The sequence below is a fragment of the Saccopteryx leptura genome, chromosome 4 (assembly GCF_036850995.1).
Source record: "Saccopteryx leptura isolate mSacLep1 chromosome 4, mSacLep1_pri_phased_curated, whole genome shotgun sequence".
Taxonomy (NCBI): domain Eukaryota; kingdom Metazoa; phylum Chordata; class Mammalia; order Chiroptera; family Emballonuridae; genus Saccopteryx; species Saccopteryx leptura.
This window is the reverse complement of record NC_089506.1, coordinates 212,518,225-212,541,292: the sequence shown is the minus strand read 5'-3', so window position 1 is coordinate 212,541,292 and position 23,068 is coordinate 212,518,225. Positions and strand designations below refer to the sequence as shown.

The 23,068-nt window shown below is 49.1% G+C and overlaps 1 protein-coding gene, 1 long non-coding RNA gene and 1 other non-coding gene across 4 annotated transcripts; 1 reads left to right on the top strand and 2 right to left on the bottom strand.

Moving 5' to 3' along the window:
- TRNAG-GCC (transfer RNA glycine (anticodon GCC)) lies at positions 1 to 76 on the bottom strand. The gene has a single exon. It is a non-coding gene; the product is annotated as a tRNA-Gly (tRNA).
- Positions 77 to 5,524: 5,448 nt separating this feature from the next.
- Positions 5,525 to 15,342, bottom strand: ZSCAN10 (zinc finger and SCAN domain containing 10). Of its 2 annotated transcripts, XM_066382748.1 has the most exons (6): positions 15,275 to 15,342; positions 10,003 to 10,472; positions 9,506 to 9,773; positions 9,242 to 9,306; positions 9,005 to 9,062; positions 5,525 to 7,059 (listed from the first exon to the last, which is right to left on the bottom strand). In XM_066382748.1, the coding sequence occupies exons 2-6, from the start codon at positions 10,399 to 10,401 to the stop codon at positions 5,525 to 5,527; spliced, it is 2,325 nt and encodes a 774-aa protein (XP_066238845.1). In that variant the 5' UTR covers positions 10,402 to 10,472; positions 15,275 to 15,342. The 2 variants fall into 2 exon arrangements, with proteins under 2 accessions (XP_066238845.1, XP_066238846.1); XM_066382749.1 differs by lacking the exons at positions 9,506 to 9,773; positions 15,275 to 15,342 and having other exon boundaries at positions 10,138 to 10,367.
- Positions 15,343 to 18,119: 2,777 nt separating this feature from the next.
- LOC136403711 (uncharacterized) lies at positions 18,120 to 22,719 on the top strand. Its single transcript, XR_010751175.1, has 2 exons — positions 18,120 to 18,997; positions 21,822 to 22,719. It is a non-coding gene; the product is annotated as an uncharacterized lncRNA (long non-coding RNA).
- Positions 22,720 to 23,068: the final 349 nt, after the last annotated feature.

Below are 23,068 nucleotides of genomic sequence, written 5' to 3'. Positions count from 1 at the left end.
TGCCCTGGCCGGGAATTGAACCCAGGTCTCCCGCACGGCAGGCCGACACTCTACCACTGAGCCAACCGGCCAGGGCGATTAATATTACTTTTAAATGGTACAGTCTCATAATCAAAATAAAATATTTTGTTCTTGGCCCTGGCTGGTTAGCTCAGTTAGAAAAGTTCGCCTGACTAGGTGATGGCACAGTGGATAGAGTGTCGGACTGGGATGCCGAGGACCCAGGTTCAAGACCCCGAGGTTGCCAGCTTGAGCGCGGGCTCATCTAGTTTGAACAAAAGCTCACCAGCTTGGATCCAAGGTCGCTGGCTCCAGCAAGGGGTTACTCGGTCTGCTGAAGGCCCGCGGTCAAGGCACATATGAGAAAGCAATTAATGAACAACTAAGGTGTCTCAATGCGCAACGAAAAACTAATGATTGGTGCTTCTCATCTCTCCATTCCTGTCTGTCTGTTCCTATCTATCCCTCTCTCTGACTCTCTCTCTGTCTCTGTAAAAACAAAACAAAACAAAAAAAACCCCCATCCAGTTATGGGTTCAATTCCCAGTCAGGACACACACATGGGAAGCAACCAACTAATGCACGACTGAGTGGAACAAGAAATAAATGCTTCCCTTCTCCCTTCCCTCCTCTCCCTTCCTCTCTTTATCTCTGAAGAAAAAAAAAAAATTAAGTCCTGGCTGGATGCTTTGTTAGTTGAAGTGTCCTCCTGGAGCACAGAGATTGCCGGTTTGATTCCTCAGTCTCTTCCTGCCTCTCTCTCAAAAAATATTTCTTTTTTTGTCCTTCAAAAGGCACCATCAAAAAGTAAAAAGACAACCCAAGGAATGGGAAAAAGTATTTGCAAATGATATATCTGAGATGAAACTCTTATCTGGAATATATAAACTACTCTTACAATCTTAATAATAAAAAGAAAAATAACCCACTTTTAAAATGGGCTAGGAGCCCTGGCTGGATAGCTTGGTTAGTTAGAGTGCCAACCCAAAGCACAGAGGTTGCCAGTTCGATCCCTGGTCAGGACACATACAGGAACAGATCTATGTTCCTATCTTTCTGTCTCTCTCTCTCTCTCTCACTTGCTCTCTCTCTCTCCCTTCTCTCTAAAATCAATAAATAGAAGTAAATAAATAAAATGGGCAAAGAATCAGAGTATACATTTCTTCAAGGAAGATATATACTGCTCACAGAAATTAGGGGATATTTCAAAATGAATATGAGGCGATAAAGTATCCCCTAATTTTTATGAGCAGTGGATATACAAATGGCCAGTATGCACATGAAAAAAAGGCTCAACATCAATTAATCATTAGGAAAATATGAATCAAAATCATAATAGGATACTATGTCACACCCACTATGATGCCTGGAATCCAAAAGACATAGTAGTGACCTGGCTGGGTAGCTCAATTGGTTAGAACATTGCCCGGATATGCTAAGGTTGTGGGTTTGATCCCTGGCCAGGGCACATAAAAGAATCAACTAATAGATGCATAAATAAGTGGAACAACAAATTGACATTTGTCTTTCTCTCTCTCTCCCTTCCTCTCTCTCTAAAATAATTTTTTTAAAAAAACCTGACTAAGCCCTGGCCGGTTGGCTCAGTGGTAGAACGTTGGCCTGGCGTGCAGAAGTCCCGGGTTCGATTCCCGGCCAGGGCACACAGGAGAAGCACCCATCTGCTTCTCCACCCCTCCCCCTCTCCTTCCTCTCTGTCTCTCTCTTCCCCTCCCGCAGCCGAGGCTCCATTGGAGCAAAGATGGCCCGGGCGCTGGGGATGGCTCCTTGGCCTCTGCCCCAGGCACTAGAGTGACTGGTCACCGCAGAGCGACGCCCCGGAGGGGCAGAGCATTGCCCCCTGGTGGGCAGAGCGTCGCCCCCTGGTGGGCGTGTCGGGTGGATCCCGGTCGGGCGCATGCGGGAGTCTGTCTGACTGTCTCTCCCCATTTCTAGCTTCAGAAAAATACAAAAAACAAAACAAAAACAAACAAACAAAACAATCTGACTAGCCTGACTAGGCAGTGGCGCAGCAGATAGAGCGTCGGACTGGGATGCGGAAGACCCAGGTTCAAGACCCCGGGATCGCCAGCTTGAGCACAGGCTCATTTGGTTTGAGCAAAAGCTCACCAGCTTGAGCCCAAGGTCTCTGGCTCAAGCAAGGGGTTACTCAGTCTGCTGAAGGCCCGCAGTCAAGGCACATATGGGAAGGCAATCAACAAACAATTAAGGTGTTGCAACACACAAAGAAAAAGTAATGATTGATGCTTCTCATCTCTCTCCTTTCCTGTCTGTCTGTCCCTGTCTATCCCTCTCTCTTAAAAAACAACAACAACAAAAAAAAAACCTGACTAGATGGCGGTGCAGTGGATGGACCATTGGGACACTGAGGGCCCAGATTTTGGGCCCCAAGGTTGATGACTTGAGTGTGGGATCACAGACATGACCCCATGGTTGCAGGCTTGAGTCCAAAGGTCACTGGCTTGAGCAAGGGGTCACTGACTCAGCTGGAGCCCCCTAGTCAAGGCACAGACGAGAAAGCAATTGATGAGTAACTAGGGTGCCACAACTGTGAGTTGATGCTTCTCATCTCCCTTCCTGTCTGTCTTTCCCTGTCTGTCCCTCCATCTCTCTGTCTCGCTTAAAAAAGATAATAATAATAAAAAAGACAATAGTAAGTGTTGATGAGGATGTGGAGAAATTGGAACTTTCATGCACTGCTTCTGGGAATATAAAATGATGAGGCACTTTGGAGAAGAGTCTGGTGGTAGCTCAAAAAATTAAAAACATAGTTATTTTGTGACATAGCAATTCCATACCTAAGTATATACTCCGGAGAAAAACATGTCCATATAGATACTTGTACATGAATGTTCATAGCAACATTATCCATACTTGCCAAGAGGTGGAAGCTACCCGAATGTCCATCAACAGATGAACGGATAAACAAAATGCAGTTTATTCACACAGTGAAATATTATTCAGCTATACAAAAGAATGAAGTACTTACACATGCTACTACCTCAATGAACCTTGAAAATATTAAAGTAAAAATAAACAGACACAGAAAGGTGACATATTGTATGATTCCACTTATATGAAATGTCTAGAATAGGCAAATCTATAGACAAAAAATAGATTAGTGGTTGCCTGGGTCTGGTGGGAAGTGAGGATATGGGGGCTTGAGGATGGTGCCTAAGGGGTGCAGAATTTCTTTTGGGGGATGAAAATACTCTGAAATTAATTGTGATGGTTGAACTGGGCATTGAATTGTACACTTTACTGGGTGTATTGTCTGTGAATTATATCTCACTAAAGCTATTAAAAATGGTACAGTGCACAATGAAACACAACATTTCTTCAGATGGTAGCCTTTGTGAGATCGTCACGGAAGGGAAGAGTGTTATGTGGGGTCAGGGAGCCAGGCTTCTGGAGATGAAGCCCAGAAATAATACTTGTACCTGAAGCGGGAGCAGCTCCCTTCTCTCCTACCCTGGAATCCAGACAACTCAGGGAAGGATCTGGACTTCTTAGGTGTGGAAAGGGGGTTTCGGACAATTGAATGGCTCCTAAGGGGCTAAGAGACATCAGCTGAGGTCTAGTTAACCCAAATTAGACTTGTACCAAGAAAGTGTGATGTGGAGGTCTGTCCCTCTGGGGATCCCATGGGTGGCCTCTCAGGAACCTGGGCTCGTTTTGAGGATGTTAGGGGTTGAATTGTGTTCCCCCCAAATTCATATGCTGAAGCCCTAACCTCAGTACCTCAGAATATTACCTTAATAGAAGACAAGGTCCTTATAAAGGGAATCAAGTTAAATAAGGTCATAGGATCGGCCCTTCCTCTTGAAAGTGGGACGTTAGGAGACAGACATATGTATACAGGGAGAATGTCATAGGAACATGACAGCCATCTACAAGCCTAGGACTGAGGCCTGGAACTGATCCTTCCCTCATAGCCCTCAGAAGAAACCAACTCTGCCTACAGCTTGATTCAGACTTCTAGTCTCCAGAACTGTTAAGAAAATTAATCTGTGTTGTTAAGCCACCCAGTCCGTGGTGCTTTGTTCTGGCAGCTCCGGAACACTAATCCAGAGGGCAAGACAATAGCTGAGCTGAGCTGTGTGGGGCTTTGGCTCCAAGCTGGGTCTTAGAGAAGAGCTGAGAGGTGAGCCAGGCTATGAGCAACAAAGCCACAAAGAACCTTGCAGGTCCTGGATGTCCTGAGCCTGAAGCTGCTATGGAACCTTCTCTGGACTTTGGGGCTGGGCTGGGATACACTGTTTAAGGAACCTGGTGGACATTCCCCTGTACCCTGACCCCTGCCTGGATGACTTTGTTTATTTATTTATTTATACAGAGACAGAGAGAGTCAGAGAGAGGGACAGACTGGGACAGACAGACAGGAATGGAGAGAGATGAGAAGCATCAATCATCAGCCTTTTTTTTGTTGCGACACCTTAGTGGTCCATCGATCGCCCCCCCACATGTGCCCTGACCGCGGGCCCCCAGCAGATCGAGCAACCCCCCCCTCAAGCCACTGACCCTAGGTCCAAGCTGGTTAGCTTTTGCTCAAACCAGATGAGCCCGCACTCAAGCTGGTCACCTCAGGGTCTCGAACCCCGGGTCCTTCCGCATCCCAGTCCGACGCCCCATCCACTGCGCCACCGCCTGGTCAGGCGACTTTATTCTTGGAAGGTCTTGAAAATACTCCAACCTGCTTCCTCGCCTGGTCTTTCCTCTGCCCCTCCTTTGTCTCAGGCTGATGGGGGAGGGGTGGGGCGAGCAAGAGGTCCATTCCTGGTCTCAGAGATTCCCTGGTTCAGACAGTGGAGGAGCCAGGGTCAGAGGGGAAGGGGTGTGCCCTTCTCATCAGGACCCTCAGACCTCCCTCTTCTTGTCCTTCCTACTTCTGTCCACCCCCTTGTCCCTGTTTCTGTCTCATTCCTCCACCTACCCACACACACACACACACACACACACAAACACTAGTTAATGTAATCATTAGGCGCAATGTATTTAGAAGACAATTTATATGAAGAATTTAAGTTGTACATTTAGTTCACCTTTATGCCACATTTTGTAAAATCAGTGCTTAAATACAAAATGAAATTTTTAAAGATTTTATTTATTGATTTTAGAGAGGAGATAGGAAGAGCAAAGGGCGGGAGGAGCAGGAAACATCAACTTTCGCATATGCCTTGACCGGGCAAGTTCAGGGTTTGGAACTGGTTACCTTAGCATTTCAGGAGGACACTTTTATCCACTGCTCCACCACAGGTCAGGCCAAAATGAGCTGTTTTTATTTTTTTTAAGGCTGTTTTATTGAGGGCATTTGGAAAAGCATTCCTGAGGCCAGGAAGAGATGCTTCTGGGGGAGGGGAGAAGTAATACAGGGTTAACTGGAGCCAGGGAGAGGTGGGATTGGCCAGGGCACAAGGGGGTGGGGCAGGGGTCTCCCTGTTGTTTGTGGGTTCAGAGGAGGCCAGGGAAAGGCCTGCAGGGCAGGCCCGGAGGAACCTGAACAAAGCTAGTACAGGGCCTCTCGGGAATGGGTTCTCAGGTGGCGCAGCAGGTGGGAATTGCGGCTGAAGCTGCGACCACACTGTGTGCAGGAGTAGGGCCTGGCCCCCGTGTGCACCAGCATGTGACGCAATAGGTTACAGCTGCGGCTGAAGCTCTTGCCACACTCCAGGCACTCTTGGGGGGGCTCGGCCTGCCCGGACGCCGCCTCGTCCCCGGCCCCTGCATGGGTGGCCAGGTGCCGCTGCAGGTGGGCATTGCGCCGGAAGCTCCGGCCGCATGTCTTGCAGCCATAGGGCCGCTCACCCGTGTGGCTGCGGCGGTGACGGGCAAGGTTGGAACTGTTGCGGAAGCGGTGACCGCAGGTGTCACAGGCGTGGGGCTTCTCCCCGGTGTGGATCCGCTGGTGGCGCGCCAGGTGGGCGCTCTGGCTGAAGCCCTCCCCGCACTCGCTGCAGCGGCAGGGCTTCTCGCCAGTGTGGCTGCGCCGGTGGCGGGCCAGGTCCTGCGCCTGGCTGAAGCTCTTGCCGCACTGGGAGCAGCGGTGAGGCCTCGGGCCACCGTGGATCAGGAGGTGGCGGGCCAAGCTAGCCCGGCGCACAAAGCGTTTCCCGCACTGAGAGCAGCCGTAAGGCTTCTCGCCCGTGTGCACCCGTTGGTGGCAGGCCAGCTGGGAGCTCTGGTTGAATCTACGGCCGCAGACCTGGCAGGAGAAGGGCCGCTCACCTGTGTGCACACGGAGGTGCGCCCCCAGGTGCTCACTGCGCCGAAAAGCCTTGCCACAGTCGCTGCACACGTAGGGCCTGTTGTGCTCAGAGCCTGAGGGCAGGCTCTCGGAGCTCCCCTCTTTGGCGTGAATCCGCAGATGGCGTTTGAGGCTGGAGCGACGCTGGAAGGTTTGGCCACAATGTGAGCACAGGACCACGGTCAGCTCTGGTGCTTTGGTCTTATTCTCTGGAGCACAGGAGGCCTTTTGATCCCGAGCGTGTCCTAGCAGGTGCTGCAGGAGGCTGGTCCGGCTCTGGAAGCCCTGACCGCATTCGGCACACAAGAAGGCAGGCTCAGAGTGCGTCTGCAGATGCTTATTAAGGTGTGAGGTCTGGCGAAACCGGTGGCTGCAGAGGTGGCAGGCATGTGGCCTCTCGTCCGTGTGCGTGCGCATGTGCAATTTGAGGATGGAGTTGCGGCCGAAAGTCTTCCCGCAGCACTGGCACGAGAAGGACCGCGAGCCAGGGTGAGACCGCAGATGGTGCCCTTCCAGGCGGGCCAGCGTCGGGAAACTTACTCCACATTCTGTGCAGATGAATTTTGTCTCTGGCTCTGACTTGGGAGTCCCTTTGGCCACTTTGGCCTCTCGAATGTCATTCTTGCCTTCGGGGGACTCTCCTTCACAGGAGCTGCTCACCCCTGGACCCTGTGACTCCGCATGGGGCTCTTCTGCCGCCCCTGGACTATCTTCCTGAGACTCTGTGGAGATGGCAGCAGGCCAGGCGATCGCCTTAGGTTCGTCTTTAAACTCATCTGAGGCTCTGCTTCCACATCCTATAAAAGAAGCAAATAACAAGATTGGTCAGGCCTGTCCAGAGGGCTACTAGGTATCGCCAGACCACCATTGCCTGAAAGTGACAAGAAACCGGGGATCCTGAAAAGCTAGTGGGTGAGCAGAGAGTGTGGGCTAAAAAATAAGTAACATACAATTTAACACTGGAACTGTTTTATAGTGTGCAATTCTGGTCCATCAGATACATTCACAATGTTCCCCAACTGTCACCACTATCCAGGGTCAGAACTTGACTATTCCCCCAAATGGATACCCCATAGCCATTAGCAAGCACTCCTACGACCACCTATTTTTTATGTTTAAACATTTATTTATTGAGCCCTGCCAGGTGGTCTAAGCTGGTTGGAGTGTTGTCCTGATGCACCAGGGTGGCAGTTCCATCCCCGGCGGGGCACAGGCAGGAGTCAACCTATGAGTGCACGGATGGGTGGAACAGCAAATTGATGTCTGTCTGTCTGTCTTTCTCTCTCTCAACATCGATTGGTTCCACTTATTCATGCACTCATTGGTTGATTCTTGTATGTGCCCTGACTGGGGATCCATCCTGAAACCGTGGTGTATTGGGACAATGCTCTAACCAGCTTAGCCACCCAGCCAGGGTATGACCACCTATTTTAAAAGCTCAGTGTTAAAGGGGTTGATAATTAGACCAGACACAATGAACTCTTGGGGGTTCATATATATATGAACCAAAGAGGTCTAAGTGTGAAGTAGATATAAAGCAGGGGGCCCCAAACTACGGCCCGCGGGCCGCATGCGGCCCCCTGAGGCCATTTATCCGGCCCCCGCCGCACTTCCGGAAGGGGCACCTCTTTCATTGGTGGTCAGTGAGAGGAGCGATGCATCCTGTGCTCCTGGAGTACTGTAGGTGGTGGTGCCGTGGGTTGCACGTGTCAGGGCTCTGGAAGCACGTCATATCACTTGTTACAGCTAGCAGTGACAAATATGGAATCGGACATTGACCATCTCATTAGCCAAAAGCAGGCCCATAGTTCCCATTGAAATACTGGTCAGGCCTGACCTGTGGTGGTGCAGTAGATAAAGAGTTGACCTGGAAATGCTGAGGTCGCCAGTTCGAAACCCTGGACTTGCCTGGTCATGGCACATATGGGAGTTGATGCTTCCAGCTCCTCCCCCCTTCTCTCTCTGTCTCTCTCTCCTCTCTTTCTCTCTCTCTCCCTCTCTCCCTTTCTCTCTCCTCTCTAAAATAAATAAATAAAATTTAAAAAATTAAAAAAAAAAAAGAAATACTGGTCAGTTTGTTGATTTAAATTTACTTGTTCTTTATTTTTTATTTATTTATTTTTTTCTGAAGTTGGAGACGGGGAGAGACAGTCAGACAGACTCCCGCATGCGCCCGACTGGGATCCACCTGACACGCCCACCAGGGGCGAAGCTCTGCCCACCAGGGGGTGATGCTCTGCCCCTCCGGGGCGTCGCTCTGTCGCGACCAGAGCCACTCTAGTGCCTGGGGCAGAGGCCAAGGAGCCATCCCCAGCGCCCGGGCCATCCTTGCTCCAATGGAGCCTTGGCTGCGGGAGGGGAAGAGAGAGACAGAGAGGAAGGAGGGGGTGGGGGTGGAGAAGCAAATGGGCGCTTCCCCTATGTGCCCTGGCCGGGAATCAAACCCGGGTCCCCCGCACGCCAGACCAACGCTCTACCGCTGAGCCAACCGGCCAGGGCCATTCTTTATTTTAAATATTGTATTTGTTCCCATTTTTTTTACTTTAAAATAAGATATGTGCAGTGTGCATAGGGATTTGTTCATAGTTTTTTCTTATAGTCCGGCCCTCCAACAGTCTGAGGGACAGTGAACTGGCCCCCTGTGTAAAAAGTTTGGGGACCCTTGGTCTAAAGCTTCAGGAATCACATCCCAACAAAAAGATAGAGGCTTCAGTGGTTGTCAGCTCTGGGAAGGGCTCTTACCCAGAGGGTGCACAGGCCACGTCTTCTTCACCGGGACATCTTCAAAGGTCAGGGACTCCTGTAACAGAAGGAGGGGCAGACACCTTCAGTGAGTGAGGAACAGGGCTCTGGGACCTGAGGGGAATGAACAGTTTCTTAGGCTTAAATTCAGAAAGACATGGATTTGCTAAAACTGCAGAACCAATGAACATTTGGGAAAAAAGAACACCCTGGAGTGAGGGGACCAGTCCAACTCACCAGAACAGCCGCTAGCTCCTGATCATGGGAGTTCTCCTCAGGCCACAGCTCAGGGCCCTGGGGACCTGACCGCATTGGGGGAGAAAGAAAGAGTTGTGAGAAGTCAGCTTTATCTATCATAAAGCTATAAAGACACGCACCTCTTGTCAAGTCCCTGTGAGACACATCGTGGCTCTCATCCATTCCTGTCAACTACGGAGACTGTCCACTTCCCTTCCCACCAGGCCTCCCAGCTCCTACTTCCCTTGGGCACCAGCTTCTTACCATTCTCCTGCAGAGCCTGGAATGTCCTCTTGAGACCTGGGCTCAGTGGCTGCTTTGAACTTGGGGAACGTCTCCAGGCCTCTAGCTCAGCAGGCGTGGAGGGCTCTGGCTGGGATGGCAGGAGTTCTTCTGATGGTTCCAGGTATGGAGGCCTTTCTGGGGGCACTTCCTTTTTGGGGCTATGAACAGAGACCTGGGAAAGGTCCCTCTGTTCTTCCAAAGTAATGTCTGCACGAGGACAGTTCTTGCCAGCATTAAAACTAAAATCCTGTTCAAAACACATCCACGTTAGGCAACAGACAGGATGGTGACCCATGTCCTACTGACTCCCAAAAGAAATGGGACCAAGGAAAAGTGACAGTCAGACAGGGAAGGAGTTAGGAAGACAAGAAAGAATTGGCAGAGGGAGGAAAGTAGAGTTTTCAGTGATTTCTTAATGGGGGCATAAATTCTTTGTCTTCCCCACCAGCCACCCCACCTGGCTGCCACCCTCTTACCAATGGTCCTATGTCGATGAACTCCCTCTGGACACCCTCCAGCAGCAGCACCACCTCCTCACCATCCTTAAGCTGCTGGCCATGCAGCCGGGCCAGGAGGTGTGGGGGCAGTCCGCATAGGAACTGCTCCAGCACCAGCAGCTCCAGGATCTGCTTCTTGGTGTGCAGTGACGGCTGCAGCCAATGGCTGCACAGGTCCCGGAGGCGGCTCAGTGACGCCCTGGGCCCCATGTCCTCTTGATACCGGAAGCATCGAAAGAGCTGGTGAGCCACTTCTGGCCGGAGCCTGATATCTGGCCGCTTGTGGTCCTCCTGTCCGGCAGCCTCTTCCTCCTCCTCCAGTTTTACTGCTCCGAGCTGCTCTGGCTCCCTCTCAGCTGGGATAGTTTCTACAAGCATTCTTCACCTTGGACGACACTTCACTACAGCTGCTTTGGCTCTTGGGTTTCTCTCCCTCTCCGCTCCCACACCTGTGGTGTTAAGAGATGCCTAAAGATGCAGCCTCCAGAAGAATCGTTTCTCGCACTGGTCATGTGGAATGGCTCAGCCAGACCACTGCACTAACAGGCAGAGAAAACGGACAGCTCTGTGTCACTGTCCTCTACTGCAACAGCTAGACTTCGCCTCACCTAACCTAGCAGTCTAAGTTGGCATCTCCCCAAGAAAGGATAATCTGGCTTTCCCTGTCTCTTGATTTTATGCCAAGCTGAGTACATGGAAACACCGAAGATGGGTCCTTACCAAAAATGTTCTATCGTGCCCTGCCTGGCTGACTCAGTGGTAGAGCATCAGCCCGGCATGTGGAAGTACCAGGTTCAATTCCCAGCCAGGGCACACAGGAGAAGCGCCCATCTGCTTCTCAACCCCTCCCCCTCTCCTTCCTCTCTGTCTCTCTCTTCCCCTCCTGCAGCCAAGGCCCAGTTGGAGGAAAGTTGGCCCAGGCGCTGAGGATGGCTCCATGGCCTCTGCCTTAGGCACTAGAATGGCTCCAGTTGCAATGGAGCAAGGGCCCCAGATGGGCAGAGCATCGCCCCCTGGTGGGCATACCAGGTGGATCCCGGTTGGGCACATGTGGGAGTCTGTCTCTCCACTTACCCACTCTCACTTCAGAAAAATACAAAAAAAAAAAAAAAAAGTTCCATTGCAATCCAATCCAGCCTTCAGACCCAACTTCCAGTATATAAGGCATCATAGGGAGCAAAAACAAGTCAAATGAGCCCTCAAGTAAACAATCGAACAAACCCTAAAGACAGCATATTCTCCCAAACAGTTGGTCCAGGATCTTCAGTCTTTTGTTACAAAAAAGAATAAGTTCCAGTAAGGGGTGTATTGCTCTAGACTCTAGAGGAGACCAAAACCCTTACAATGAAATGCATAAAATTGATTGGATTTTGATTTTTTTTTTTAAAGGCTCTCAAAGATATATTGGGGTCAATTGGGGAAATTTCAACATGGATAGGGCACTAGATGACAATGGAAATGAATTTCTGAGATGAGATTTCAGTTTTGTGGTATGTAGGAAATTTATTTTTAGATGTTGAAGGGTTTGGAAGTGAAGGGGAAGACGTTCAGCCATGTTTACGAACCAACATGGCCAATGTGGCAAAACTTAGCACTTGTAGAATCTGGGAGATGTATGGATGTTTATTTATTTTTTGTGACAGAGACAAAGAGAGGGACAGATAGGGATAGACAGAGAGAAAGGGAGAGAGATGAGAAGCATCAGTTCTTCATTGTAACCCCTTATTTGTTCATTGATTGCTTTCTCATATGTGCCTTGACTGGGGGGTATAGCAGAGTGAGTAACCCCTTGCTCAAGCCTGCAACCTTGGGCTCAAGCTGGCGACCTCAGGGTTTCGAACCTGGATCCTCCAGGTCCCAGTCCGATGCTCTGTCCATTGAGCCACCGCCTGGTCAGGTGATGTATGGATGTTTATTGCACTGCTCTTTCACTCCTCTGGAAGTTTAAGAATTTTAAGGATAAAAGGTTGAGGGAAAAGCTCATGCATATGATCTCTGTCTAGACATCCTGATGCTCACTTAATGGCTCTGGAGGTGGCTTTTAGCAGTCAAGGCCAAGGCCACTCAGCTGCCCAGTGTAGGGCTGATCTCCCTCCTGGTGTTCCATTCTACTCATCTCCTCACTCTTCACCAGAGACTGAAATCAGGTTGAGCCAAGGAGCTAGAATGGGTGGATGAGTCTCCAGGTGAAAAGAGGATTACAGCTTGCAGAAAAGTATGTGACAGATGTATCCACAAGGCAGGCCAAAGCTGCCTTGGTCATTTCAAAGGCCTCTAGTGGGTGTGACCTTGTGAGTTGGCTTATGGGTAGGAGAGGCCGTGATTTCCATTTTTTACCTAATTTTTTTAAAAAATAAATAAATTTGGATTCTTTCCTGGTCTACCCTACCCCTGGGAGAGGAATCCCCCCGGGATTCTGGCGGGCGATAAGCTGTTTCTCACCGCCGCCACCAGGGGGCACTGGGTCCATGCAACTGATAGTGCCCTCACCTTTTTTTCCAAGACCCAAAAAGTTTTGTGGGGCTACTCCTTCCTTTTAGGAAGTAGTCCAGCTTCTCAAGAAGGAGCTGCCCACGTTCAGCCCCACTCACAGGGGTTCAGTTTAGTCCTTCAGTACAACTCAGAAGATTTACCCTTGTCTGAACAGGCCTGTGCTTTTGTCACAGTGCTTTGGGGTACTTTTATATTTTAATTTGGGCAGGAATTATTTTATGGATACAGACACCCAAGTTCCAACCTCTTTCTGCCCTCCCTTCTCTCCAGCCTCAGGGCTACAGTAAATGCGCTATTCCCAACCCTGTCTCCCCATCCTCCCCTGTGGACATCCCAGGCAGGGGGATAAGAAAGCCTTTAGCATCACTTCCCACTACCTACAGGGAGTAAACTGTGGGTGCATAAGGGCTAGCTATTTTCATTCTCACTATAACTGGGTAATAATACAAATGAGCACAGCTAACTTTGGTCCCATTTTACAGCTGAGGACACCAATGCTCAGGGGCACAGACATTTGCCTATGGTAACCCAACTTTGGCAATGGGGCTAGGGGGAAGTTAGTTTGGTCCAGAGGTTTGAACAGTTTGTTGAGACCTCTTGATATGGGACTCAGGGGTCAAGGGGCTGAGGGTTCTCTGAATCTCCTTTACAGGTGGATTGAATCTCCTTTACAGTTGTTTTTTTAAAGTCTAGTTCTACACTTCCTGCTTCAGGAGAGAGGAAAGAGGGAAGAGGGGAGAGGGGAGAGGGATAAGATGTTAAAACAAAAAGACTCAGGACTATATCCTGACCACCTACCTGCCCAGGCCAGCTTCTCTCACCTCCCCCCACTTTTCTGCTTCTCTCCAGTCTTTCCCCTCCCCTCCATAATCTCCCCTTCTTTGTCCTTCCTCTTTCCAGCAGTTTCCCAGACTCTCCAGCATCTCAATCTCCCCCCAGCCTCTCCAAGCTTCATTCTTTCCTGCTCTGTGTCATCTGACCCTCCATGGGGCTTTTCCTTTTATCGCTGGCTCCTTCTACCTATTGTCCCCTCACTTCCGGGACTCCACAAAACACCAGCCACCTGTCTCAACCCCTCAAGTATCATTCTGTGCCACAGTCTTGGTTGAGTGTATTTCTCCCCTTGATCTGCTACTTAACAAGTAGGAACTGGCTCTTCTTAAGGAACTGTTCATCCAGCTCTTGCAGTGACTTCAGTGTTTGTTAGTGGAAATAACAAAACGAGAATATAGTGTGTAATCACTGTACCTCATAGTTGTAATTTTTGAGGAATGCATGTAAAATGATGCAGAAAAAGCATTATATATATTTTTTTACAGAGACAGAGAGAGAGTCAAGGAGAGGGATAGATAGGGTCAGACAGGAACGGAGAGAGATGAGAAGCATCAATCATTAGCTTTTCATTGTGACACCTCAGTTGTTCATTGATTGCTTTCTCATATGTGCCTTGACTGTGGGGCTACAGCAGACCGAGTAACCCCTTGCTCAAGCCAGTGACCTTGGGTCCAAGCTGGTGAGCTTTTGCTCAAACCAGATGAGCCTGCGCTCAAGCTGGCGACCTCAGGGTCTTGAACCTGGGTCCTCCGCATCCCAGTCCGATGCTCTATCCACTGCGCCACCGCCTGGTCAGGCTATAAATATTTTTAATAATGGGTTTTTGTTTCATTGTGTCTTGGTAGCAAGAGCAAAATAATTAGAGAACTGATCAAGTGTAATTAGAAACCCTGTATTAACAGCTGGCAGGTTCTGAGTGCTTACCTATAGTGTATATAGGTTGCTTAATCCCACTTCAGTGCATGGGGTAAATTACTTTTCCATTTGACAAGTGCAAAGACCATGTTCAGACAGGATAGGTAATTTGTTTCAGGTCATACCGGGTGAAGAGAAGATTTGCTCTAAGGTGAGAACGGTGATCTTGACCACTACACAAAAGCTCAGAAACAGAAAAGGACCCAGTTTCCCTCCCACTCTGTGGGATTTGCCTCACTTTAGCTAGAATATCACAGTGTAAATCAGAAAAAATAAAGGTATTCCAAATTTTAGCCATCAGGCCTAGATTCCTGGGATGCCAGAAACTCCAGGTGAGGCCTCACCAAAAGGTTTGAAAGTGGAATTCAAGGGAAATTGGCGTAGAGTCTCTCCCTCCCCCCACCCCCAGGTCCCCAGCGCACAAAAGCTTAGTTAATATGCACATCTGTGGGGGTTGGGTTGGGTGACGAGGGAGACTCTACAGCCACCCTCTAAAATCGACCAGCTTAATTTGGAGCCCAGAGAGTTAGGGAGGGACAGGCTGGACCAGCCCAGGGTGGAGTTGCTGCCACGAAACCCACCCAGACAATAGGGGAGCCCAGAGTCCAGGGTCCTTGGCCAGGAACTCTCCCTTTCTCCCTGGACACAGTTGGCAGGAATGGCTCGTCTTTGTTGGCTGGGCTCCCCTGCTAGTGCTGAGCTGAGTCGATAAGGCTGGTCAGTCCTTCTAGGGTCACGTGGAGCCTGCCTTCCCCTCCCCAGTGGGGATAGCAAGCCCATGTCCTAGGAAGTCCTACAACCTCCCTGATGCCCCCATCACCACAGGTCCAGTGATCGCTGGCGCTGGGCTCCTCCATAGCACAGACCACCCACCCTCCCAGGACTTTCTTCCAGCTACCTAATCCCCCATTGAGGCCTGCCCAACCCCCCTGCCAATTTTCTCCGCAAGCTGCTATGACCCCTTACGTTTGTCCTGGCGGCCTGCACCCCAGCCATCCTTGCAACTCACCACTCAGGGTCCCCACTCCAGAGACAGAGGTGCTGGGGTTCTCTGAGGGCCGTAGGACCAGAATCGAGTTCAGCCAGCTGGGGTTAGGACTCCAGGAAAATGGAACAGGAAGTTCCCAGCCCCAGTCCCATTCAGGTGATGAGGGGGCATCCTGGAGTTAACCCTTAACCTCCCAGCTTGGGAGCAGGGTTGGGGGAAGGCAGGGCGGGGCCAGAGGAATAAAGACAAAGAGGCTAATCCAGATTCCAACTCTTCCAAGTAAGAACTGCCCCCTCTTAATCAAGATTGGTCTGGAACGCTAAAATCGCCAGTTCAATCCCTGGGCTTGCCGGGTCAAGGCACATACAGGAAGCAACTACTATGAATAGACGCTTCTCACTCTCCTTCTCTTTCTCTCTCTCCCCTCTCTCCAAAAGTCAACAAATAAAGTCTAAAAAAAAGTTAAAAAAAAAAGACTGGTCTAATTATGCCCCCTGGGAGGGAGGTGTCTGTCAGCCTGTACTTTTTTTGGGGGGGTGCGGGGGCAAGAGCTGCCATTTTAAAATGCCTGCTGTGCTCTGGGCTCTTTGCTAGGCATTTCATTCATGCAACAAATCTTTGTCAAGGGCCTGCCCTGTGCCAGGCACATAGTAGGTGCTGCCCACACAGAGTTAGCAGGAGAAACAGGCTCTGACCTCCCGGATTTACAAGCCACGGTGCAGGAACAAACAGGGGTGGGCACTGAGAAGAGAACAGAATAGGACTATGTAAAGGGGGAAGGGAGGGCGCCATCAATATTGCCACCTAAAGACTATACTTTCAGGGATCATTTCTATAGTTTGTTAACATTGCCACCTAAAATCCTCCCGAGAATCCACCCAGGTGGCTTTTGACTCCAGCTTTACCAATGACAAAGCCGGGGCTCCCGTGAGGGGAAGTGACCTCACCTAAAATTAAGTCCAAAGTCAAGCTTTTCCCCTTTGTTCTAGGGACACTTTTGGGTTGTGTTCTTGGCGGCAGCCTGGAGGGTGCACCCCCACAGCACTAACCTGTCCTGGGGCCCCGGGGCCACCTACACGGTGGTGGAGGCTGGGGTTGGCTGCCCCTAGGCCCAGGCTCATCAGGGACAGGCCCTGCGCTCGCTCTGGCTCCACTGCAGGGTAGCTGTCCTCCTGCGCTTTGCACTGGGGCTTATCTGGCTTCTTTATTTGTCTAGCGCGGGCCTCACTGGACCGTAAGCTCCCTGCTGACAGTGGTGTTTCCCTGGTCTGCTCCATATCCTCGCCCAGCCTAGCGCCTGGCATATATCAGGACGGACGAAATGGCTGAAGAGCAGCCCAGCGGGGCGCACGGTACTCGGAGGCTTGCTGCCACCGCTCACCCGGGACCCACACGGTGAGGACTCCTTTCACCGGGTTCTGTCTCGGGCAGCTGCGCCCGCCCCTGGGCGGGGTCTGGAAACCCCACCCCTGGGCGGAGCCGGGCGGGCGGCAGCGCCTCCCGCACACCCCGACGTGGGTCCTTCGACCCGCCGGCAGTACCGCCTCTCCCTCCCTTGCTCCCGTCCCCAGGACTTACCTGCGTCCCCATGCCGTGGCCTTCGAGGACGTGGCCGTGTACCTGACCCCTGGGAGTGGGGGCGGCTGGACTGGGAGAACTCGGCCTGTCCGGGTAAGGATCCGACCTGGTTTGTCTCTGGGCGTTGGGCCTGGAGCGTCCGGAGTGAGAGCCTGGGGGAGCTGGCTGAGAGCGCAGCGGAAGATTCGGGGTTCGCTGTTAACACGGATTTCCAGGGCCTCCGACTCAGGCGCACACCTTTCCTGGAGATATTGTTAGAAAGCAGAGACCTGCTTGACTCAAGTACCAGAAATATCAGCCAGGCAGAAAGGCTTGGAGGGAGACAAGACCTACCCTAGCTTTGGGCCTTCTTCGTACCTAACCCTCCGGCCGATTATGCGTTTGCCTTATATCCCTGCTCTTGGCTTACCACGGGCTTGCACCATTCATTCATTCAGAAAATATTTGCTTTCCTATTGTGTGTCCGGCACTGTCCCCAACCCCAGGGACGCGGGCTGAGCGGAACGGACAAGTGCTGCCCCCATGAGACTTACAGTCTGGACAGGTCTAGGTCCCTAAAGCAGGGATTCCTTTTTTTTCTTTTCCTTATTTTTTTTAAATTTTTATTTACTGATTTTAGAAAGAGTTGGGGGAGAGGGAGAAAGAGAAGCATCAACTCATAATTGCTTCATTCTAGTTGCTCATTGATTGTTTCCCATAATGTGCCCTGACCTGGCAAGCGCACGGTTTTGAACCTGCGACCTCAGTGTTCCAAGTTTATACTCCGTCCACTGTGCCATAACAGGTTGGGCCAGGGATTTCTTCTACTTCTCTTATTAACCGAAGTTACTTTTTAGAAAAATAAAAGGGGTGGGGTTAATGAACATTTAATCCTCTTCAAATTTTTCCTGATCTTTAAAAATACACTTCCCTTCCCAGAGTGTTAAAATTCTTAAATTGCTGGATTGTTACTTATCTCTATTTAGTGATAAACATGTCCCCAAGGACTTTTAAAAAAAACAAAAACAAAAACATTGATTGATTGATTTTAGAGGGAGGAGAAAGAGAGAGAAACACTGATTTTGTTCCACTTAATTGTGAATTCATTGGTTGACACATATATTCCCTGACCAGGGATCGAACATGCAACGTTGGGACAACGCTCTAATCAACTGAACTACCCGGCCAGGGCCCAAGGACTTTTAATATTTACCTACCAATTTGGGGTATATTTCAATATCTCTTAAAATTATCTTGAAAAAATGCAAATTTTATCTGACTAGGGTGGCACAATGGATAGAGTGTCGACCTGGGATGCCCAGGTTTGAAACCCAGAGGTTACTGGCTTGAGCACAGGCTCAACAGCTTGAGCACAGGGTCGCCAGCTTGAGTTTGGGATAATTGACATGATCCCATGGTTGCTGGCTTGAGCCCAAAGGTCACTGGCTTGAAGCCCAAGGTCACTGGCTTGAGCCCAAGGTCACTGGCTCCATCAGGATTTCACCCCCATCAAGGCACATATGAGGAGCAATCAATGAACAACTAAGGTGCTACAACTACGAGTTGATACTTCTCTCCAGAAAAACAAAGTCAACTGTTGTACTTGTTACCTTAGAATTTTTGGAAGTAATATTTCTGTCTTTAAAAAAAAACCTTACCATTTATTTATTAAAAGTGGGAAAAAATTAAATCTAGCATCAGTCTAGTCAGCAAAAGCACCTAACAGTGCTGACCGATGGGGTCTTCATCCTTCCTCTCAGCTCTTCAGAGATTTAAAAAGAAAATCAAATTTCCCTGTGTTTTCAATTTCTATAGGATTCCTCCATTTAGAATAATTCAGGGCAAAGCAAGAACTTCTTCTTCTCCAACTCTGGGAAGAATACTATTAAAAGCACTATAATCTCTTGAATAGCCTCCAGTTAATCCAGTGGCCTAAGTGTGTATTTTTAAACTGGATTAGTAACATCTTTTCCTGCAGTAACCCCAGAATTTTCCTCGGGTGGTCACAATCTTGAAGGAGAAATTGCACGGTGTTTATGGTATAGCCAGATGCCTCACTGAAGGCACACTCTGGTAAAAGTGTGCCTTTTACCACACTGAAGCAGGTGGGACTGGGGGCACACAGGTGGCTCCCCTCACTGAGGGCCAACTCTGGTCAAAGAAGTGTCTTAGTGACAAGAACATAAGGTGAGCCTTTGCCTGTTCCAAACTTATTTTCCCTTCCTTCCTTCCTTCCTTCCTTCCTTCCTTCCTTCCTTCCTTCCTTCCTTCCTTCCTTCCTCCCTCCCTTCCTCCCTCCCTCCCTCCCTCCCTTCCTTCCTTCCTTTTTTTCTTTCTTTCTTTCTTTCTTCTTTCTCTCTCTCTCTCTTTCTTTTTTTCCTTCCTTCCTTCTTCCTTCCTTCCTTTCTCCCTTCCTTCCTTCCTTCCTTTCTTCCTTCCTTCCTTCCTTTTTTTCTTTCTTTCTGAGAGAGAGGAAGGAAGGAAGGGACAGAGAGATGAGAAGCATCAACTTGTAGTTGTGTCACTTTAGTTGTTCATTGATTGTTTCTCATACGTGCCTTGACTGGCAGGCTCAAGCTGAGCTGTGACCCCTTGCTCAAGCCAGCAACCTTGGGCTCATATTGATGATCTTGCACTCAAGCTGGCGACCTTGGAATTTTAAACCTTGGACCTCAGCATCCTGGGTCGACGCTCTATCCACTGTGCCACCACCAGTCAGGCAAATCTGCATGTTTCTCTACCTCCACTGCCATCACTATTTCCTCTTGCCTGGACATCAGCAGTGGCCAAACCGGTTTTTCTTCATTCACTTTCTCCCCCCTTTTTATTGAATTTGTTGGGTGACACTGGTTTAAAAACACTTTTTTAAAGTAAACTTTTAAATATAACATACAGAAATGTAACAAATGTAACAAACCAAATATGAAAAGTGAGATAGATTTCTACCAAGTTAAAACAGTATCCAGATCAAATCGGAACTTACCAACACTCCTGGGCTCTTCCTGGTCACTTCCCCTCCCTACTCATCGCTATCCTGACTTCTGTCAACAACCAATTTATTTAGTCTGTTTTTGAACTTTTTATAAAATGTAGTCTCACAATTGGAACTTTGCTTCTGGTATTACTTCACAGCAGGGGGTTTATCCATATGTTGCTTGATCCCTGAATGGTATTCCCCATTGCATTATATATTATTCTTTTAAAATATGTATTTTATTGATTTGAGAGAGAGAGAGAAAGGGGGAAGAGAGAGAGACATCAATTTATTGTTCTACTCATTTATGTGTTCGTTGGTTGACACCTGTATGTGCCCTGACCAAGAATCGAACCCACAACCTTGACATGTCGAGATGATGCCCCAACTAACTTAGCTACCTGGCCAGGGTATGCTATTTATTTATTCTCTAAAGAAATAACGTGCCTGACCTGTGGTGGCGCAGTGGATAAAGCGTCGACCTGGAAATGCTGAGGTCGCCGGTTCGAAACCCTGGGCTTGCCTGGTCAAGGCACATATGGGAGTTGATGCTTCCAGCTCCTCCCCCCTGTCTCTCTCTCTGTCTCTCCTCTCTCTCTGTCTCTGTCTCTCCCTCTCCTCTCTAAAATGAATAAATAAAAAAAAAGAAAAAAATTAAAAAAAAAAAAGAAATAACGTGATTTTCAGTGGATGATTTTCAGTTTGGGGCTACATCAAGTAGTTCTTGTATGTCTGTGGTCCACATATATGAGATACTACTGGGTTTGTACCCAGGAGTGAGTCGCTGTGACACAGGGTATGTAGATGTTCAGCTTTAGAAGATTCTTCCACACACTTGTCTAGAGAACTTAAACCATTTCCCTTTCCACCATCTGCAAATTTATCTAGTGCACTCCTTGCCTCAGTCCTAGATTGAGCTATTTCTCCAAGGAGTCCTGATTTTTATCATTAGTTGACCTTTTCCACATTATAAAACAATCACACTAATAGACCTTTTCAAAAGGATGAAATAAAAACAAATGGAATATCTACACCTTTTTCACACCCCGTGGAGTAACTGGAATATAAAAGATTCTTGTGAAAGACCGTATCACGTGGAGAGAGCATCTGAGGGCTGGTGGGGTGGGGGCAGAATCTGCAGCAGGATGAGGGGCTGAAAACATAAGCTGAAAGGAACAACAAGGGTTGGTGCCTGGGTGCCACTGCCATCTGCTCCCGTGAGGGCCTCCAGCAGCGACCCTCTGATGCTGGGCTGGTCAGAAAGCCACCTGCGTGTCCCCATTCCCACTTGCTTCAGTGTTCTACATGCATGAATGCAGCCTGAAACTCTACCCAAGATTGGAGGACACTAAGTATTAGATCAGGGGTCCCCAAACTACGGCCCGCGGGCCACATGCGGCCCCCTTAGGCCATTTATCCGGCCCCCGCCGCACTTCTGGAAGGGTACCTCTTTCATTGGTGGTCAGTGAGAGGAGCATAGTTCCCATTGAAATATTGGTCAGTTTGTTGATTTAAATTTACTTGTTCTTTATTTTAAATATTGTATTTGTTCCCGTTTTGTTTTTTTACTTTAAAATAAGATATGTGCAGTGTGCATAGGAATTTGTTCATAGTTTTTTTTATAGTCCGGCCCTCCAACGGTCTGAGGGACAGTGAACTGGCCCCCTGTGTAAAAAGTTTGGGGACCCCTGTATTAGATAATAGGAGGCAGTGGCAGCAGAAGCTAAGGTAATTTGGGGATGATGACAGTCTCCTAGTTTCCTAAAAGTGTATCAGCCTCTAAAGGGAAAGTAACTTAATTTATTCTCAAAGGGCCAACCAGAGTGACTATTGAGCTTAGTTTCAATAGTGTCTCTTCATTCCCAGTACTGTAAGCTGTTTTCAGTTTCCAGGTAGAGACAGTGTTCAGGAAGGTGGGACGAAAGTGTTTGGGGAGCATATTCAGTCCACCCTATTAAGTTTAGTGGGCTGCTTGGCTAAGGCTGAAACTGCCAGTCTTGGCGATTTTGAAAGCAAACACTTTGTGTTGCTACTTAGGGAGAAGACTTCTGTCCTGGTGCTTGCCCAGCACAGGAGAAGGTGACTGACGGACTGGCTGCCATGCGACCATCATGGCTGAGATCCAGGAGTTCGGCTAGGGGTTGGCAGACTCTCTGCCTTCCCTGTTTGCAAGATCAGATATTATCTTGCTCAACCACTAGGATGGAATAAAGGCTTCATGATAATAACTGCTGGATAGTTCCAGTTGCTGCAAGACAAGGGCATCAAGAACTGGGTGGTGAGTAGGGACCTGGTTAAAGAAACTGATATAGCCATACAGTGGAATATGACATAGTTAAAAAAAAACAGCAGGGCACCACTTGAGAACTGCACAACTCTTGGCACCCAACCACTCCGTCCAAACCTGCCCTAAGAGACTTGACCAAACTGTGGCATGGCTTCTAACAGCGTAAGGATAGCGTCCCCTTTTAACCCCCAGCCCAATAAAATACATGTTTGAAAAAGCTCAACACTGCTGCCAGGAGAATTTACTGTTTTAGCCAACACCTGATGATTAGCGCCTGACCTCCTTTTCTTAGAGTATTTACTAAAAAGGTCTTATAATTGTGAACATGCATCTCTTAAAAACCAAAAGTATCTGTACAGACCTGAGAGTCATTTGAAATGTATTCTCAAGGAGGGACAGGCCGTCTGTCTCCCTGCTCCATGGGAGGCTGGACTGCTGACTCCTGTAGCTCACAGCTAGCAGACGCACTTGGCCTAATCATATCTACACTAACCCGCTCTTTGTGATTTCTCACTTCTCTGACTTTCTGAACCCCATTTTTTTCCCCTCTCTCGTTCTTCCTTGAAAATGCCCTCTCAAACTGGATGGTGTTCAGTCCTTTCCCCTGCTATCAGTGGTTATCGAATAAAATCTTTTCCACCACTTTAACTAATGTCCGGCTGTGTTTGTCTTTGACACACTGCATGGTTTTTTCTATTTTTTTTATATTGAACAATCTCTAAGATATGTCCCACACACGGGGACGGGGGGGGGGGGCAAGTCAGCAGCATATGGTATACTCCCATTTTTTGAAATAAAATTCAGAACAGGTGAATGTGGGGGGGAGACTCTTGTTCTTGGAGGCTGGGGCGTAATTTCTGCTCCGGGTCCCGAGCACGATGGCCATGCGCTGGCCCTCCCGGGCGGGCGCCTTCGCCTAGCCTCAATTTCCCCATCCAACTCGAGGGCTTGCCTCGCGGCTCTCACTGTTTCGGGTGGCCCCGCATCCGGGGCTCAC